The sequence below is a fragment of the Meriones unguiculatus genome, chromosome 7, assembly GCF_030254825.1.
Source record: "Meriones unguiculatus strain TT.TT164.6M chromosome 7, Bangor_MerUng_6.1, whole genome shotgun sequence".
Lineage (NCBI taxonomy): Eukaryota > Metazoa > Chordata > Mammalia > Rodentia > Muridae > Meriones > Meriones unguiculatus.
The window spans coordinates 44,985,743-45,003,128 of NC_083355.1; the positions used below are offsets into that span (position 1 = coordinate 44,985,743).

General features: G+C 56.3%; 3 protein-coding genes across 4 annotated transcripts in view; 2 read left to right on the top strand and 1 right to left on the bottom strand.

Moving 5' to 3' along the window:
* The window catches only part of Rtn4rl1 (reticulon 4 receptor like 1), a 71,621-nt gene extending 69,490 nt beyond the window's left edge, over positions 1–2,131 (bottom strand). The window contains exon 1 of one of the 2 annotated variants that reach the window (XM_021642101.2): positions 1,616–2,131. In XM_021642101.2, the coding sequence (XP_021497776.1) occupies positions 1,616–1,628 (13 nt within the window). In that variant the 5' untranslated portion in view covers positions 1,629–2,131. The remainder of the gene's footprint in view (positions 1–1,615) is intronic. The other variant, XM_021642102.2, reaches the window with a different exon arrangement.
* Positions 2,132–5,426: 3,295 nt separating this feature from the next.
* On the top strand, positions 5,427–16,347 carry Dph1 (diphthamide biosynthesis 1). The gene is made up of 13 exons (XM_021642110.2): positions 5,427–5,578; positions 8,586–8,738; positions 8,859–8,922; positions 10,486–10,607; positions 11,047–11,204; positions 11,352–11,473; positions 13,172–13,240; positions 13,597–13,753; positions 13,873–13,973; positions 14,726–14,804; positions 15,269–15,388; positions 15,556–15,662; positions 16,211–16,347. Exons 1-12 carry the CDS (start codon positions 5,518–5,520, stop codon positions 15,643–15,645), a joined length of 1,296 nt encoding a protein of 431 aa, XP_021497785.1. The 5' UTR covers positions 5,427–5,517; the 3' UTR covers positions 15,646–15,662; positions 16,211–16,347.
* Positions 15,722–16,960, top strand: Ovca2 (OVCA2 serine hydrolase domain containing). Its single transcript, XM_021642111.2, has 2 exons — positions 15,722–15,976; positions 16,211–16,960. The coding sequence occupies exons 1-2, from the start codon at positions 15,793–15,795 to the stop codon at positions 16,708–16,710; spliced, it is 684 nt and encodes a 227-aa protein (XP_021497786.1). The 5' UTR covers positions 15,722–15,792; the 3' UTR covers positions 16,711–16,960.
* The last annotated feature ends 426 nt before the right edge of the window (positions 16,961–17,386 follow it).

The window sequence follows — 17,386 nt, forward strand, 5'->3', positions numbered from 1 at the left end:
TTCTTCCCCATTATCTCCATCACAGACCTGCAGACCAGACATGGCAGCCTTTTCAAAACTGCCTGGGAACCTTCCCCACCAGAGCGAGTCCACATGCTCCGTGCCCAGGCTTCTCAGACTCTTCAGCTCTGTAAAAATCACCTTCCTTCTGCAGACACTGGGCCTGCACCCCAGCACTGCCGAGTGCTGAAGTGACTTTCTGTGTCTTTCTGCAGGAAAAGGAACTGGGGTGTTAGGCAATGAAGCAGTTTAACTACTGCAGAGACTTGCCCCACACCACAGCAAAAGGCGGTGTGTCTCCCCCCTCCACACGGGGCCGACCCACGTGGAGGGCACAAGTCACAAGTTTCGGATTGTTCTTACAGGGTGAGGCAAGCAAGCCTGAACGGTTGCCCTAGGCTAGACCACCACTCAACCTCTCCTGCTCGCACCGAAGGCGTGGCTTCCTCACGCACCTGTGTGACCTGCTTATCTGGGTCTCTCCTATCCCCCGGTGTCTGCCTCTCCGCCCATCCCCGGGCTGCGCTCCCCCTACCTCCGCTACCTCCCCCTGCCCGTTTTCTCCTTCCCCATCCTGCTGTGAGGTCAGAATCTTGTGCTTACGACACCTCGGTCTGTTGCCATGGAAACAGGGGCGGATTAAGGCTGGAGCGCGGAGCGCAGGGATCAGGCCCCTCCGCTACCTGAGCTCCCGCCTCAGCTGGCTCCCGCAGGGCGGGAGCAGCCAGCGCCGGGCTCCGCCGCTCGGCGGCAGCCGGGCGGAGGCGAGGGACGGGGGTCCCCGCGGGGCGCCATAAGCGGCCTCCGGGGACCGCGGAGGGGGTGGGGCGGAGAGGCAGCGGGTCCGCGGGCTCACGCGTGGTCACCTGCCCTTTCTGGGCCCGAGGGACAGCACCCCGCACGGCAGCCACGTGGGGGCGCGGCAGGGCTTCCCCGGCCCTCGAGCCAACTTTGCCGCGCTCCTGCTGCCCGCGAGCCCGGGCGAGGTGGTCGCCCGTCCGGCTGAGGCCGACGCGGCCTCGGCGGCCGCTCCCTCCGCCCCGGGCGCTGAGAAAGTTTGCGGCCCGGGACCTGCGCCGCCCGCCGCTCCCCGCCCTCGGTCGCTGGGTGCTCGGGGCTCGGCCCCGCGGCTGAGGCTGGGGTGCCGGGAGGGTGCCCGCGTCCCGGCGCGCCTCCCGAGTTAGAACCTGTGCTGGGCGCCGGGGCCGCCGGACCCGGGCGCGGGCTGGACCGGGGGCCGGAGCGGCAGGAGCAGGGGCGGGTGCCCGCGCCGGGGATGCAGCCCGCGACTGCAAAACTTTGTAATGGCGGAGCAAAGGTCCCGGGAGGCCGGCTCGCTTTTCTAGCAGCGGCTTCTCACTGCGCTCTCTGCGCCCTCGAGACAGGTCCCCGGGGCCTGGCCCCTCGGTCCACGCACAAACCCCGCGTCTCGCAACAGGCCCCCACCGGGAGCTCGGCGCCAGCAGCAGGCGCGCGGCGGGCGCCCGCGACAAAAGCCAGGCGCGCGGCGGGGGGCTGCCTCCGGACCCACTTCCCCCGCGCCCGACGGCTCCCCGTGCTGGCGGCTCCGCCCGGGTCCGCGCAACTCCAACTTGCCCCCGCGGCTCCAACTCACCTTTGCGAAGCATGTTGGCCGCGGGGCCGCCGCTCCGAGGTCGGCCTAGGCGCGCTCCCTCCTGGGGTCCAGATTCAAATCCCTGGGCGCCAGCTGCAGCTAATCCGAGCGCGTCGAGGCGGGGGCAAGCCGGGGATCCGCTCGTGCCCGGCGGCCGGGTCCCGCAGGGGCATGGTGAGCCCAAGCCCGGCGCCCAGGGCACCGGCGCCCGCCGGCCACCGCCGCGCCGCCGGCCAGCCCGGTGCGCTCGCTCAGCCTTGTGGCGAGCGGCCGGCTCCACCGAGCCCGCGGCCTGATTCCGCCGCCCCGAGCACTTTGCGGGCGGTTCTGAGGGGGGACACCGCCCCCCGGCCGGCCGGCCGCTGGCCCCTCTTCCCCGCCCCCTCGGGCGGCTGCAGAAGGGCGCTCGCTCGCACAGCCCGGCTCCGGCGAGAGCGCCCGGCGCGCGTTTGCAGGACCGAGCGAGCCGCCGAGCGGGGCGCCTCCCTTCCTCCCCCCGGCTTCCCCCACCTCTCTTCCTCCTCCCGCCCTCCCTCGCTCTCCAGCTCCCTCCCTCCCTCCCGCTCCCCGCCCCCGCTCACGGAGCGCCTCCCATACAAAATTTATGAAAGTGCTCTCAGCTCGCGGTGCCGAGCGCCGTCCTATTCCCAGGGCAGCGGCGCTCGGCCGCGCGGCGCCTCCTCCCAAGGTGTTTGCGCTGCGCCTGCCCCTGGGGACGGTCCTCTGCCCGTGTCCGTCCAAGTACCTGCCCAGCCCTCGGCGTGTCGTCGGGCCACGGGAATCGCCCTCCCCAGCCCCGCAGGCTTCTCGGAACGCGCACCCGCAGCCCAGCCCCCGCCTCCTCGCCCTTCGCGGCTGGAGGTCACCGAGAGACGCGGCTGGAAGCGCGTACCCGCCCTGAGCCTTGCTCTCAGTCAGACGCCCTTGCCCAGTCTCTCCCCGACCCGCGCCCCTTCCTCCTGCGAGGCTCGACGGCTCTTCCCTGCCCAGCACCGCTCCGGCGAAACAGCCGTCCCCCCAAACCCGTGTCCCAAGACACTGTTCTTTCGGGGAGATGTGCGGGACGGCTAGCATTCGGGGATGTGCAGCTGAAAATCCTATAAAGAACTAGTGCGAGTTCCGGCGGGCTGTCTCCGGGTGGAAGGCCGATCCCTACCGGACCTACACAGACCCGCCTGCGAGAGGGTTCTCCGACAGGGAGGAGGCACCGCCTGGAAAGCGGGTCCTGCAGGGGCCTTCGGGCCAAGTGCGGAGAAGGTTCAGGCCAGCAGCGATCCTAGGTGGAGGCGGACACCCCCTACTGGTCTGGGAGAAGAAGGACTCCGAACGAGGAAAAAGACTGCCAGGTCGCTCGCTGAGCACTTTAAGAGTTATGGGTTACACTATGTGGAAACTCAGGCCGTGAAGAAAAGGACCCTGTCCTCTTGAAGTTTATATTCCAATAGGACCAAACGAGAAAAGTCCAGAAGATTGTAAGTGCCTGGAAGAAAGACAAGTAGGGTGTTGCTCTGGAGCTGATCCGGGGTGGGAGCTGGGGTGGGAGTGGAGCTGATTGATAGCGGCCGTCTAAGCAGAGACCTAAGCTCTCTGTGGAGCAAACCTGTCGTGCTAGGAAAATCAAAAGCAAGGCCACCATCATCCATGCACTCATACAGGCCCTCGGCACCCCAAGACTCCCTGGTTTGAGCTCAGGACAGATGCGTCAAAAGTGTATAAAACGGAGAAGGGAGATCCACAAACTATGTTCACATGGAACAGAAGTTACAAGGCACGGGAAGGGTTGGCCAGCAAGCAGCACGAGGGTGTAACGGAGGAGCAGAAAAGGTGCCCTTGAAGTCTGGGTTCAACAGGTTGACAGGAAAGGACACCGAGGAAGGCCAGAAGCAAACGTTTGAAGATCCGAAGTAACCTTATTTAGAATGGTCCGCAGCTTGGCCCCTCCTGGGTTGGGAACACAAAGTGAGGCATTCCTTCTCTTAGTTCCTGCCAGATGCAAGGACCCCGCTGACCCGAACCACCTCATCCCCGCCCAACTAAACTCTAGGACAGAGCTGTGGGGACACTCCCTGAAGCCAAGGCCCAGAGAACTTAAGCGGTTTTCTCAACAGCACCCAGTACTCAGTGATAAAGTGTGGGCCTGAACGAGGGTGTGCTGTTCCTCTTCCCACCTTCCCAAGCCGCCTCCCCGTGACCCCCTTGCCCCACAAACTCCAAACTACTGGGTGAAGTTGGGCGGCGTGAGTGTGAGGAGCAGTTATTTTGAGACTTAGGAGGGCTGGATGTTTACTTGGCGTTCAGCCAGGGGATGAGGGTGGCTGTAGGTGGGTGCTGTGGTGTAATGGGGGAGGGGGCACACTGAGCCTGTCTTCTCATCAGGCGGTAATTACTCAGACTGCTGCTGAGTAACCCAGGAAGGGGGACCCCCACGGACAGATGGATGCGTCCTCGGCCCAAGCTGAATGGCAGCTACCATTGTCCTGCGCAGCAAGGTCTGAGGGACCCAGTCAGGACAGCTTTGAGCAGCAGTTTTCCTCAGTAGCACCTGGCTTCCTAATGGGGGCAGGCTGCTCACCTGTGACAGAAGCTGCATAGTAATGTCAGCAGAAGGGGCATACCTCTGACCAGGCAAAGGCCCTAAGGGATGAGGCAGCTGCTGGGGGGGAGGGGGGAAAGCCACTGCGCCATTGGTGCTGATCTTCCATGGAACGTGAGGATAAAGCCAGGCCAGGAGCTGCCCACAGGCAGACCAGGTTCTGGTGTGCTGAGGTGGGCTCCGGGGTGCAGACCCGAGAGGTGGGGGTATCCAGAGAAACGGAGACCTGGGGAGCCGAGCCGGACTCCTCAGGGTGAAAGGCTGTTCTGTGATGAGCCAGGGTTGTTCTATTCCAGGCCAAGCCATACCTGTCTTAAGGTTGCAAAGACCAAGGGACATTGACCCTTCCCATCCTCCCCTAGGCTGCTCACTCCCAGCCTGCTAGAGCTCTCTCCCCGGAGCAGCCTCCCAGGCAAGGCCTGTCCCTGGCTGCTTGTTTTTTCACATCTCTCTGCACCTTAATTAGGGGTTTCCAAGCTGGGAGGGCCTCCAGGGGAGCCTGAGGCCACAGAGCTGTCTTAAAGGGACAGCTGTGCTCACCACTGCAGACAGAGGAGATGGGAGTGGGGGTGTCACCCGGAGCCCTGGTGCAGACCGCCCAGGGTAAGCCCTGCAGGTGCTCTCCTCTTCCAAAGGTCAAGGCTGTCTCACTGACTGCTGCTGCCTTCTCTTTGGGGTCCCAGGAGTGCTGTCCACTGAGCAGGGAAAAGGCTATAGCCTGAAGGACAGCCTAGACAGGGCAAAGCCTTGTCAGGACACAGAAGGTTTAAGGAATTGGAGGCCTCAGGCTCCCTCATCCTTCCAAGAAAGCCTTTTCAGTTTCCAGATTCTCCCTGAGTGCCAGCTTCTGCCATGCCAACCCTCCACACAGTGGGTTCACAGAAATCCACACCAAGCTTTCTGAGCTGGTAGGCGTTAAGACTCCGTCCCTGGGACAGCGGAGTCCTCTGAGATAGAGAATGTGTCCATGTCAGCTGACAGACTTACAGCTTGCCAGGAAAGAACCAGGGTGAGGGTGGGGAGCAACAGGAAGACTCAGTAGGTCAGCAGAACTCGCTTAGGCACACTCATTGGGCCGTGACAGCTTTGAACTAGGCCAGGGAAGAGCTTGAGGACCAGGGAGACCACGAGGTAGCCGGGAGAACCTTTTGGACCAATCGGGCCCATTGTAGTACCGCCCACATCTCTTTAGTCTCCGCCCTGCGAGAATCTCCGCCCTCTGCCGGAAGCTCGGCGGTCGATCGCGCCGCCTGGGCTCTCCGCGCTCTTCCAGCGCTGCCTTTCTGGTAGCCACGTGGGCTGCGGGGCGATGGCGGCGCTGGTTGTGTCCGAGACAGCTGGGGCAGGAAGCCGAGTCGGCCCCGGCAGAGGTGGGTGCAGCAACGCTGTGGCCTTCAGACCTCGCGTCCCTGTGGGGCCCAGGTTCGGACAGGGAGGGAGCAGACTCCTTTCTCCGCGAGTCGCGAGAGCCTCAGGCTGTTCCAAGTCCTGCCGCTCTCTCTCGGGAAGAGAAGAGCTGCCCCTCCTGGGAGTTGATCAAGGCGAAACGACACCCTGTCTGGGCCAGCAGACAGACCCCGGGAAAGTGACGGCCGGGCAGATCCGAGGGGAGGGAAGGAACCATGACGCGTTCCACAGTGGACTTGGAGGGGACGCTTTTATTTATGCGAAGAGAAGCTTCCTTCACCAGGCCCTAGCCGGCGGCCGCTAAATGTCAGCCCTGTGCTAGGTGTAGGGATCAGAGTCCCTGGCCCAAGGGTCTCTACTCACCTGGGGGGCGGGGATCCCGATTCAGACAGAAGGTGACAACCTTGATAAAGGAGGAGGCGCCTACTGCTCTTCATGCCAACACCTGCCGTATACCCAAAACACCGAGGAGATTTGTACCTGTCTAAGATCCTGCAGGGAAGCCAGCGAGTCTGAGCTTGCTGTCCAAGGCCATGAAAACAACTGAGCAAACGCCCCAACAGTGGTAATATTCAAATGTGATCCCAGGACCCCAGCCTTTCAGGCTATAGAGTTCTTCAGCGCCTCCACCTCAGTAGATGAAAGCACAGGTCCGGGAGGCTCCCTCCTGTCATAGAGGCCCGAGCCGAAAGAAGTTCTCACACATAATAGAGGCTCTGCAGGTACAAGACGAGTAATTTTTTTGTCGTTTCACATCTCCAAACTTTCTGGCTCCTAGTGAGATACCATGTTGAGGAGAGTAGGTTTTCCAGGATAAAGCCTTCCTGGAGAGCCTCAGTTTTTGTTTTGGTTTTTTGGCTTTTCGAGACAGGGTCTCTCAGCTCAGCCCTGACTGTTCTGGAACTCTCTCAGGCTGGTCTGGAACTCAGAGATCTGCCTGCCTCTGCCTTCTGAGTGCTAAGATCAAAGGTGTGTGCCACCACTGAGTAGCTCAGTATTTTTTTTTTCAAACCAGAAAATGAATTAAAAAAGTTTTTTTTTTTTTACATCTTCATGTATTTATTTTACATTATTGACACTTATTTGACGTGTTTACTGCAGTGCCTGTGGGGCTAGAAGGATAACTAGCCCGAATCGGTTTTCTCCATGTGGGGCTGGGGATGGAGGGGTGAAGCACTAAGCTATTTTGCTGACCAGTATTTTCTTTTTTGTTCAAGGGCACATTTGTATGCCCCTCTGCCCAGGCTGAAGTGTTAACTTCTAAGGTGTAAGGTCACCTTCTGTCCTTTTCAGCGTGTCCACTGGTGTACTGGAACATGTTCTGGCCTTCCTAGGTGGAACATAAGGGCTATGGACTAGGGAACTTGTTGAGTCAATTCAATATATGGTACTTAATTTCCTTAAGTTAAAAGGGGGGGGGACTGGAGAGATGGCTCAGTAGTTAAGAGCGCTGTCTGTTCTTCCAAAAGACCTAGGTTCAATTCCCAGCACCCACATAGCAGTTCACAACTGTCTGTAACTCCAGTTCCAAGGGATCTGACACCTTCACCCTAATGCACATAAAATAAAAATTAAATAAATTATTATTTTTAAAAAAAGGGTTTTGTTAGTCACCTGTGTGGGTGCCGGAAGACGTAGGAAGAGTCTAAGATTCCTGGAGCTGGAGTTACAGGTGGTTGTGAGCTGCCCACTGTGGGTGCTGGGAATCAAATGCTGGTCCTCTAGAAAAGCAGCAAGTGCTCCTAAGGTCTGAGCTGCCCCACCTCTAATTATGGCTGTTTGAGACAGGGTCTCAAACATGGCGGCCTAGACAGCCACCATGACCATCACCACCAACAAAATTAAAAAAGCACAGACACACAAACACGTGCACAGATTCACATACACATACATGCACAACACAGACACACACACATACAACGTTGAGCCTAGTTCCCTATCCATGCTAAGCAAGCAGTCTGAGTTCTACAACTAAGCCTTTTTACAGCAGTCTCATACCCAGTTAAACTGTAGTGTGTGTGTAGAGGCCAGAGGGCAGTGTTACATTTCTGGCTGTCCACCTTCATTGCTGCCTGACAAGGCCCTGCTCGGGGATTACTGGCCTGTGCTTTTTACATGGGTGCTGGGGATCAGAAATCAGGTTCTCATGGTTGTGTGACAAGCACTTCAGCTTTTCTTTATCCCCAGTCTGGGTGTGGTTTGTTGTTTGTTGAGGCAGGATCTCACTATGTAGCTCTGGGTGGTCTGGAACTCACTGTATAGGTCAAGCTAGCTTCAAACTCACAGAGATGGATTAAAAGAATTATTGATGTATATGAGTGCTCTATTTGCATGTATGCCTGCATGACAGAAGAGGGCATCAGATCCCAGTGTAGATGGTTGCGAGCCATGATGTGGTTGCTTGGAACTGAACTCAGCATCTCTGGAAGAGAAGCCAGCCAGTGCTCTTAACTGCCGAGCCATCTCTCTTGCCTCCGCCCCTTCCATTCTTGAGGCAAGTTCTCGTTATGTTGTCTTTGCTGGTCTTGACATCTTGATCCTCCTGTCTTGGCTTCTTGAACGATGGGATCACAGATGTGCACACCACGCCCGGCTTCTTACCCTTTTAAATGAGGAGAGGGGCAAAGGCATAGATTAATCAACATAGGCCATGGATTAATCAATAGGACTTGAGTTGTGTGACTCTCCTTTGCTTTTTAGTCTTTTTTTGTGTGTCATTTCTAGTCCCGAAGGGTTAGCCCTGCCCCCATTTGTGTCTGCTAGTAATCTCACAGCATAGAAATTAATTGTGTGGATTTTTTTTCTTCTGGTTTATGGGCTGTCTCTATCTGTAGGATAAATTCAGTTAGGCAAAGGCTGGGTGATATCCTTTGTGTGTGGAATCTGGGCCTTCAGTTTAGAGTTAACAGATCAGTGGCTGTGGCTTCCTGTAGTCTAGAGCAGATGCTGACTCAGATCTCCTTGTTTTAGGTCGAATCTCTCGGGGCCGACTGGCCAACCAGATCCCGCCTGAGATCCTGAACAACCCCCAGCTGCAGGCTGCTGTCCAAGCTCTGCCTTCTAACTACAACTTTGAGATCCCCAAGACCATCTGGAGGATCCAACAAGCCCAGGCCAAGAAGGGTGAGCCCCCAAAGGATGGAGCTGGGGTGAAGTTGGAAAGGGTGCCTGCCCAGACCTGGGGCCTGGTCCAGTCCCAGCCTCTTCCAGCCCTCTGCCTTTCATGTCTTCTTTGTCTTGCAGTGGCCTTACAGATGCCAGAAGGTCTCCTGCTCTTTGCCTGCACCATCGTGGATATCTTGGAAAGGTGAGGCTTGGCACTGGGGAGCAAGCTGACCCTTTGTCTAGTATACTTATGCCTGTTGGCGGAATTTTTCTCTTCTGCACCACTTGGCTAACCCCCCAGGCCTCTTACAAGAATATCCACACCAAGGGGAAAACTCAAAACAAGGCTCCCAGGTTGCTAAGAGCCTGTTTTGTCCATTTCCCTTCCCCTCTATAATCTGGGCAAGGGCAAAGAAGTTAATTTCAGTTTCTAGGCCAAAGCAAGTAGTAGCATCTGGGAGGAACTCGACAAAGCTAACCTTCAATGGGTAAGGGTCTGGCAGTCAAGGGCGGGCAGAGCGGAGGGCTGAGAGGCTGGGGAGTTGAAGAGGGTGCATCTTTTTCTCAGGCTTGATTTGGGTAGGAGTAGGCATGGGTGGCAGAGGTGAGGATGGCTAGGGAAAGATACTCTACCCCCTCCTTCTAAGTTTTTTCATGACAGTGAACCATTGCCAGGGGTGGGGGGTGGAAGGGGGGAAATAGTGCTCAGCCATCTGGAGCCAGCATGAGTACAGGGAGGGGGACTGAAGAAAGGGGAGGTCATCTCATGCTGAGAACCTCCTACTTCCCTGCTGCTGCCCTCACCCCCTCCCTCCCCTCCGCCACAGACCCACTTCCCTGCTCCCACCCTCTTGCCCCTTGGGGGTTGCTCTCTGGGGCTCAGGGCAATTTGCATACATTTTAATCTATAAAAAATTAAGTGCTCTGGCTGACTCAGAGCCTGGGCTGCATTCTAAGGAGCTGAATAATCTTCTGTGCACAGCCTGATTTGGGGGAGGGGGTGGAGGAGGGGCAGATTGGCAGCAGTTCAACTTTCCCCCACTGTACCCCAGAGGAGGAATGGGGGGACCCAGTCACAGAGGCAGTGTCTGTGGCCAGGTGTGGTCTCTTCCTAGGAGTCCTCAGCCTCCTGCTCTGTCCCAGCGATGAGTTTAGGGGTGCAGGGTCTTTCCTATCCCCCCCCCCCCGGTGATTCAGGCCTGGCAGCAGATCTCATAACAATGTGCTGTCCAGAGCCCACTCTTCCTGATGCATGAGGAGTGTGGGCAGTGCCATGTGCTGTTGGGGAGCTGCGCATGGGTCCTCCCCATCCTGGGCACCCATGGCCTTGCCTGTGGGTGGGGAGCTGGTGGGTCTGGGCAAGGGGAAGCTGTGTGCATCTCTACAACCCGTGCCCACAGAAGCAATAATGCCGCAGCTTGTGGGGGGAATCTTTACTTACCCTGGGTAGGATTAGAGTCCTGGGGGTCTCTGTTGCATTCTGCACACCCACTTCTGAGGGCTAGGGGTCCTTCTTTCAGTCTAAGGCTGGACAGGGTGCTGCAGACATGTCCTCACATAGCAACTGTTCCAGGAGCTGCTGTCAGGGCTGAGGGAGGCGGCAGCTGCACCCCTCCCTCCTACTCTTGGTTGGCAGCTGCCACCTCAGAGTTGAAAGATGTGGTGAAAGAAGATCTGGGTCCCAGACACCTCCAGAGTTGATTGAAACTGTTTCTCACCTCAGTCCTTTTATCTCTGTCCCATTGTCCCCAACCCCGCCCTGCAGGTTCACAAAGACTGAGGTGATGGTGATGGGTGATGTGACCTATGGGGCTTGCTGTGTGGATGACTTTACTGCAAGGGCCTTGGGAGTTGACTTCCTGGTGCACTATGGCCACAGCTGTCTAGGTATGTTTTTCTGTCCTGCTTGCAAGCACAAAGTCCCTTCTGGTTTCCAGAGTGGCTTTGGCCTTTCTGCTTTGCTGGTGACCTGTTTTTCTGGATATGGCTGCCTTGATAATCATGCTACTGCCTCAGAAGTACATGTTTTGATGTTTTTGTTTGTTTTTTGAGACAATCTCATTCTGTAGCCCAGGAAGGCCTGGAACTGCTGTCTTCCTGTTTTAGCCTCCGGGCTGCTAGGATTATAGGTGTGAGTTATCACACCTGGAAGATGCAGGTGTACCTAGCCAAGTGATGAGAAAGTTCTAGAAGACTGGGACCCTGCCTTCTCCCTAGTCCCTCCCAGGCTGAAGCCAGATTCCTGGCTGCTCTTAAGACTGGGACTGGGCGAGGCTCCCTGCCCCTTCTGCCTTTCAGGACATTTTTTTTGAACTCTTCTCTGTAGTCCCCATGGACACCTCAATCCAAGACTTCCGTGTGTTGTATGTCTTTGTGGATATCCGGATAGACACTGCCCACCTTCTGGACTCAGTCCGCCTCACCTTTACGCCAGGCAGCTCACTTGCTCTCGTCAGCACCATTCAATTTGTGTCAACTTTACAGGTAAATAGTTCAAGGATTGCTAGCATCTTGTGGGGAAGAGAGGCTACTCCGGGATGCTCCCGGCTCCTGTGCATGGTGCTCCGGGCTGCTCCTCTGGCCCTGGCTTTCTCCCAGCTACTTGTTTCCCTTCCTTTGCTATCAACACAGGCAGCTGCACAGGAGCTGAAAGCTGACTATCAGATCAGTGTCCCACAGTGCAAGCCCCTGTCCCCCGGCGAGATCCTAGGCTGCACATCCCCACGACTGCCCAAGGAGGTGGAAGCTGTTGTGTAAGTTAAAATGGAGGTTAGTTTGTAGAGACATACAACATGCACTCAGGGAAGGAGGAGAAGAAGCTGAGTTTAACCTGGATGTGCTCAAGGTGACCTTGCAAGATGGCCCCAGTGGGGACTACACCAGATTTACCTGCACTCTCCAGTGTTCCATTCTTCATCCAGAAGGCTATGCCTAGGGTGGAGACAACTCAGAGGGTCTGATGGTGGGATCAGGATGAGTAGAAATAGAGGGACTATAATTGGAGAAGATGGATGGGCACGCCCAGGCTGCAGCCCCATTAATTTAGCATCCGGACAGCTAACAAGCAGGAGCAGCGTGTCTCCTGCTGCCTAATTATTTTAGGTAATGGAAATGCTTAATGTTGTGTGAATGCAGCAGCCTCGCAGCTGACAGTTCTTGGGCTGGGGCTGGGGAGAGGAGACCTTTCCTAGCTCTCCTAGCTAATGGCAAGAAAGGAAGGAGGGGCACTGTGACTCAGCCCCAACCCCGGGAGCTTTGGGTACTGGTGCCACAGGTTTTGCTACACCCACAAAGGATATTCCTGCCTGTGGGCCCACATATAGGCCTTCCACAGCCCAGACCTGGCAGCCTGCTCCCTGAGAGCCATTCCTCATGTGCTTGTGCCAACATAATGGATGCCCATCATCTGGGCCTCAAAGTGTGTGTTGAGGGAGGTACCCTGGGTGTTACCTCCAAGAGACAGAGAGAAGGAGCTGCTCTGGGTGAATTATCCTGTAAGCTCCGGACTTTCCGGGTCCCAGGAAGGTACTATGAGAGGGCATCTCTGCAGGTATGTTCCATGTGTCCTAATTGTGAAGCCTGGTATCAAATCTAATATACACTGCTTTAGCTATGTCACTTTAAGCAAGTAGGTTTTGGTTTGTTTGTTTATTTGTTTGTTTTTGAGACAAGGTCTCATTATGTAGCCCAGGCTGGCCTCGAACTCATAGAAATCCCCCTGCCTCCCAATGCTGGGATTAAAGATGTGCACCAGTACGCCTGGCTTGAGCAGGTGTATTTAAAGTCCTTAAACCTTGGGTGTGTCTCCTGTAGAATGGCAATAGTGTAGGTGTTGGATACTTACTTCAGGCCTGGAACTCAGAGTACAGGAAATAGTTGTGACTCAGCAGTGGGTTAGTGCTGCTGTGGTCCGAGAGTAGCCAGTGTGTGCCCTGGAGCAGAGCTCTTCTACAGTCTATATAACATAGTTTTAAATGTTGTATCTTTGTTTATTTTGGGATTTCCTAGACAGGCTTTCCCTGTGTAGTCCTGGCTCTCCTGGAACTCACTCTGTAACAGGAGTTACAGGTGGCTGTGAGGCACTGTGTAGGTGCTGGGAATTGAACCCAGGTCCTCTGAAAGAACAGTCAGTGCTCTCAACCAACGAGACATCTATCTCTCCAGTCCTGAGCACAGACACCATTTTGATCTTAATAAAAAAGAAACTGTCCCTCAGCTTTCAAATTAGGCTCTCCTGGGCCCAGATGGCCTGTCCTTGGCCTTGGTACCTCTGGACATCTAAGCCTAGCTCCTTACTGTACATATGAGAGGCCCTAAGAGGCAAACTGAGGACTGTCAGTTCTCACAGAAGTAGCATCATGGGTGGCTGAGAAGTCAGTCTTCTGACCTGTAAGCCAGGGCACCCCCTTTGCCATCCCATACCACACTCACACACTCTTCCCGCCCCGCAGGTATCTTGGAGATGGCCGCTTCCATCTGGAGTCTGTCATGATTGCCAACCCTAATATCCCTGCTTACCGGTATGGCTTGGGAAGGCTTCCCATCTGTGCCAGGGCGAGTGTCTCTGCCCTGGAGGCCTTCATTGGGCTGAACCATCCTTCATTTCTTGGTCACTAAATGGCAGCCAGCTCTGACTAAAGCACATCAGGAATTTAGATCCAGAACCGCTGTCGTGTACCCGGGAGTCACCCCAAGCTCTTAAGATACCCCCTTGCTCTCCTGCTCTACCTGGAGGAATGATCTCTCCTTACTAATCTCAGTAACAATCCTTGTTCCCTATTAGGGCCAGATTTCCTAATTCCATGTTTAGATCCTGTGTCTGGGTAGCATTTAGCTGACTCTGGGCTCTCACAGTGACCCTGGCAACTCTTTTTAGGTATGACCCGTATAGCAAAGTCCTTTCCAGAGAGTACTATGACCATCAGCGCATGCAGGCCACCCGGCAGGAGGCCATTGCTGCGGCCCGCTCAGCCAAGTCCTGGGGTCTTATTCTGGGAACTTTGGGTCGCCAGGGCAGTCCCAGGATTCTAGAGGTGAGAGGGGATCAGAGGGGCCAGCAGCAGGAGGGGCTGACAGTAGTCAGTAGGCCAAAGTAGCTCGCCTTGGCTTCTTCGTCACAGGGACTCTACCCTGGCCCCCTTTCTCCCAACAGCACCTGGAATCTCAACTCAGAGGCCTGGGACTTCGCTTCCTGAGGCTGCTGCTCTCCGAGGTGTTCCCCAGCAAGCTCGGTCTCTTTCCTGGGGTGGACGTGTGAGTTCCCCGACCTTGCCTATGTAGGGTGACCAGCTAAAAGGAGTGGAGAAAGCAGGTTCTGCCCCGCACAGACTTAAGGCTGCAGCCAATGGGAATTGCATGCGTGGTTACGAAGTCTTAAGATTTATCAAGCACTTATCCAGTGGGGCCACCCTTGACCACGGGCCAGCCACCTGCGGTGCCTGTCCGTCCTAGTAGTCTGGTGGGATGAATGAATGTAAGGGTACTAGGTCCAAACTTTGGTTTTAGGTGGGTAATTACAAATTAACTATCTCCAGAAAGCTCTTAGGGGGGCTGAGGAAATGGCTTATGGAGCAGAGGTCTAATGACCTGAATTTGATTCCATTAAGGTGGATGTTTTTTTTCTTTTGCATGTGTGTTAGTTTGTGTGGAGCCCTGGTGTCCACCCTCAGGTGCTGTCCACCATCTTTTTTTTTTTTTTTCCTGTGAGACAAGGTCTGTCACTAACCTGGAGCTTGCCAATTAGGCTGGCTGGCAATTTCCCTGTCTGGACCTCCCCAGTGCTGGGGTACAAGTGTATAACACACACACACACACACACACACACACACACACACACACTTTTTAATGCAGTGGTTCTGGTTTACAAGGCAAGCACTTTACAGAGCTACCCCTCACCCCCCAACAGTATAGCACTCTTAAGAATAGGATCAGTACATCCTGTTGACAAATTGAGACACCCAGAGAGAGATGGTCTTCATGTCACATCTTACCGTTTCCCCGCTTAGGTGGGTGCAGGTAGCGTGTCCGCGCCTCTCCATTGATTGGGGTTCAGCCTTTCCCAAGCCACTGCTGACACCCTATGAGGTAACAACCACATTTTGAAAATCTGCAGGGTGGTGGGCTTTGTACCTGTGAAGGGAGTGTTGTGAGATGGCTGCATGGGTGAGCGGCACTTAGGATCTTGGGGTCCTCCTGGGTGCTGTGGCGCATGCTTTTAATCCCAGCACTCAGGAGGCAGAGACAGGCAGATCTCTGTGTGTTCGAGGTCAGCCTGGTCTACACAGAGAAAACCTGTCTTGAAAAACCAAAGGGGATGGGGGCGTCTTGGGGTCTGAGACTGAGCCAGACTGTATTTAAGATTTGGTCTTATGTAGCCCAGGCTGGCCTCAGTTTACAGAGTGCTGAGAGGCATGAACCATCACACCTGACTGTAGCTGAGAGTCCCTTCACTTCACCTTTCCAGATAATGATGATATATAGGCCATGGTCAAATTTGCTAATGCAGAGGCAAAAACAAAATACTGGCATTATTGTCTGTTCTCCCCTAGGCAGCCGTGGCTCTGAGGGAAATTTCTTGGCAGCAGCCCTACCCCATGGACTTCTACGCCGGCAGCTCCTTGGGGCCGTGGACAGTGAACCACGGGCGGGACCGAGCACCCCCTGGCAGGGTAGGCGGGGACTTTAACCGAGGGTGGAGAAGGAGCCCCGGGGCGCAGCCTTGCCCCCGCCTGCCTCCCCTGCGACGTGGGCCACGGCCGCCACCCTGAGGACATCGGGGGAAATGCAAGGGAGCCGGGTGGAGGTCGCCGTGGAGACTTATTTGTGGATCCTTCAGGCGCCGCAGCGGTCCGGAGGCCGCGCTCCCGCCCCAGCCTGCGAGGGCTGCGGCTGCGCAGACCAGCAGGCCCCCCCGCCGGCTCCCTGAGGCCGCGGAGGCTGCAGGTATGGTAGCCACGCCCCACTTTTTGTCTTAGCGCCCGCCTTGGGTGCCGCCCTCGGGGTGGTGCGGCGCGGCCCCGCCCCTCTCGGTCTACTTCCTCTGGGGGAGGCCCGCTTCCGGTGGCTCTGCAGCATGGCGGCGCGGCGGCCGCTCCGGGTGCTGTGCCTGGCCGGCTTCCGGCAGAGCGAGCGGGGCTTCCGCGAGAAGACGGGGGCGCTGAGGAAGGCGCTGCGCGGTCGCGCAGAGCTCGTGTGCCTCAGTGGGCCGCACCCGGTCCTCGAGGCAGCGGCTCCGGAGAGCGCCGGGCCAGACTTCGGTGAGACTAGCCGGCTCCGGAAGTAACTCGCATCTTGGACCCCTCAGTTCTCACCCAGCCCCTTTAACTCAGGCTCCAGCCCGCGCTCCCGGGTGTCCTCCTTTATCCGTGTCCAGTCCGTACCAGGTCCCTGCCCTGCGCCACCCCAAGTTCTCTGGCCTTGGCTTTCCCGAGCTCTGCCTTTCTCTCCCGCCCCCAGCCCTGATCCTGTGTTCTTCTCCCATCTGCTTCCAGGGCCCGGTGCTGCGGAGGAGCAGCCTCGAGGCTGGTGGTTTTCTGAACAAGCAGCGGATGTTTTCTCTGCGCTGGAAGAGCCCACAGTGTGCAGGGGTCTGGAGGAGGCCCTGGAAACGGTGGCACAGGCCCTGGACACGCTGGGACCTTTTGACGGACTTCTTGGCTTCAGCCAGGGGGCTGCGCTAGCAGCTTGTGTGTGCGCTCTGGGTCAGGCAGGCGATCCCCGCTTCCCCTTGCCGCGATTTATCATACTTGTGTCGGGGTTCTGTCCCCGAGGCCTTGGTCTCAAGGAACCCATCTTGCAGAGCCCCTTGTCACTGCCTTCGCTCCATGTTTTTGGGGACACTGATCGAGTCATCCCTTCTCAGGAGAGTATGCAGTTGGCTAGCCGATTCCTTGGCGCTGTCACCCTCACCCACTCTGGTGGTCACTTCATTCCAGCCGCTGCATCCCAGCGTCAGGCCTACCTCAGGTTCTTGGACCAGTTTGCAGAATGAAGGATCAACAAATGTCTCTGAACTGCTCCGAACTGCAGCTATCTAATGCCCTCCTGTGGCACCGCAGACAACTGTCAGTTGTCAGGACATAAACCCTGCCCTTTACTGGAACAAAGTGTAGCAGGAAGCCTTAGTAAACTTTCAGTTATGATAAACATGGAGAGAGAGCCTGTTGCCAACAGTGATGGGCCAGCAGGGGCTGGCACCCCTGTTGCTTGCCAAAAATAAAGTGATGGTTTGAGATTGGGAACATCTTTTTCTGGTCCAGCACCCTGCTAGCAGTCACTTGCAGTTGTCCCCCTGGTGGAAGTCGTGTATTGATTTGTCTTTAAATTCTGTGTCTGGGTGTACAGTGCTATGACACTCGGAGGTTAGAGTCTGACTCTCAGCCAGGTGGGTCCATCAGGCTTGGCAACACGGGTGCCTTTGCCTTGTGTGGAAGTCCCAGAGTGGAGAAGCCAGGTGTCTTGGTGACTGAACCAGAGAGGAGTCGGAAAGGCACGCTTGGCAAGCCTCTGCCTGGGTCCATCTGGATTTAGGTTTCCTAGATCCTGATCCCTTAGAATTGAGAGTTGGCTTTCTTTTGGTCCCTGGCCCAGTTCTTTGCTTTCTCTTCCATAACTGACCCCATTCCCTCTGAACTCTGAGCTTGAAGACTTGGCTAGTACCATATGCT

Bases quoted from the DNA above. Each gene is read 5' to 3' on its own strand.
- Dph1 (XM_021642110.2), top strand. From the start codon at position 5,518: ATGGCGGCGCTGGTTGTGTCCGAGACAGCTGGGGCAGGAAGCCGAGTC. The intron at 8,739-8,858 runs GTGAGCCCCCAA...TTTGTCTTGCAG, and splicing joins ACAAGCCCAGGCCAAGAAGG to TGGCCTTACAGATGCCAGAA. The intron at 13,974-14,725 runs GTGAGTTCCCCG...TTCCCCGCTTAG, and splicing joins CTCTTTCCTGGGGTGGACGT to GTGGGTGCAGGTAGCGTGTC.
- Ovca2 (XM_021642111.2), top strand. From the start codon at position 15,793: ATGGCGGCGCGGCGGCCGCTCCGGGTGCTGTGCCTGGCCGGCTTCCGG. The intron at 15,977-16,210 runs GTGAGACTAGCC...ATCTGCTTCCAG, and splicing joins GAGCGCCGGGCCAGACTTCG to GGCCCGGTGCTGCGGAGGAG.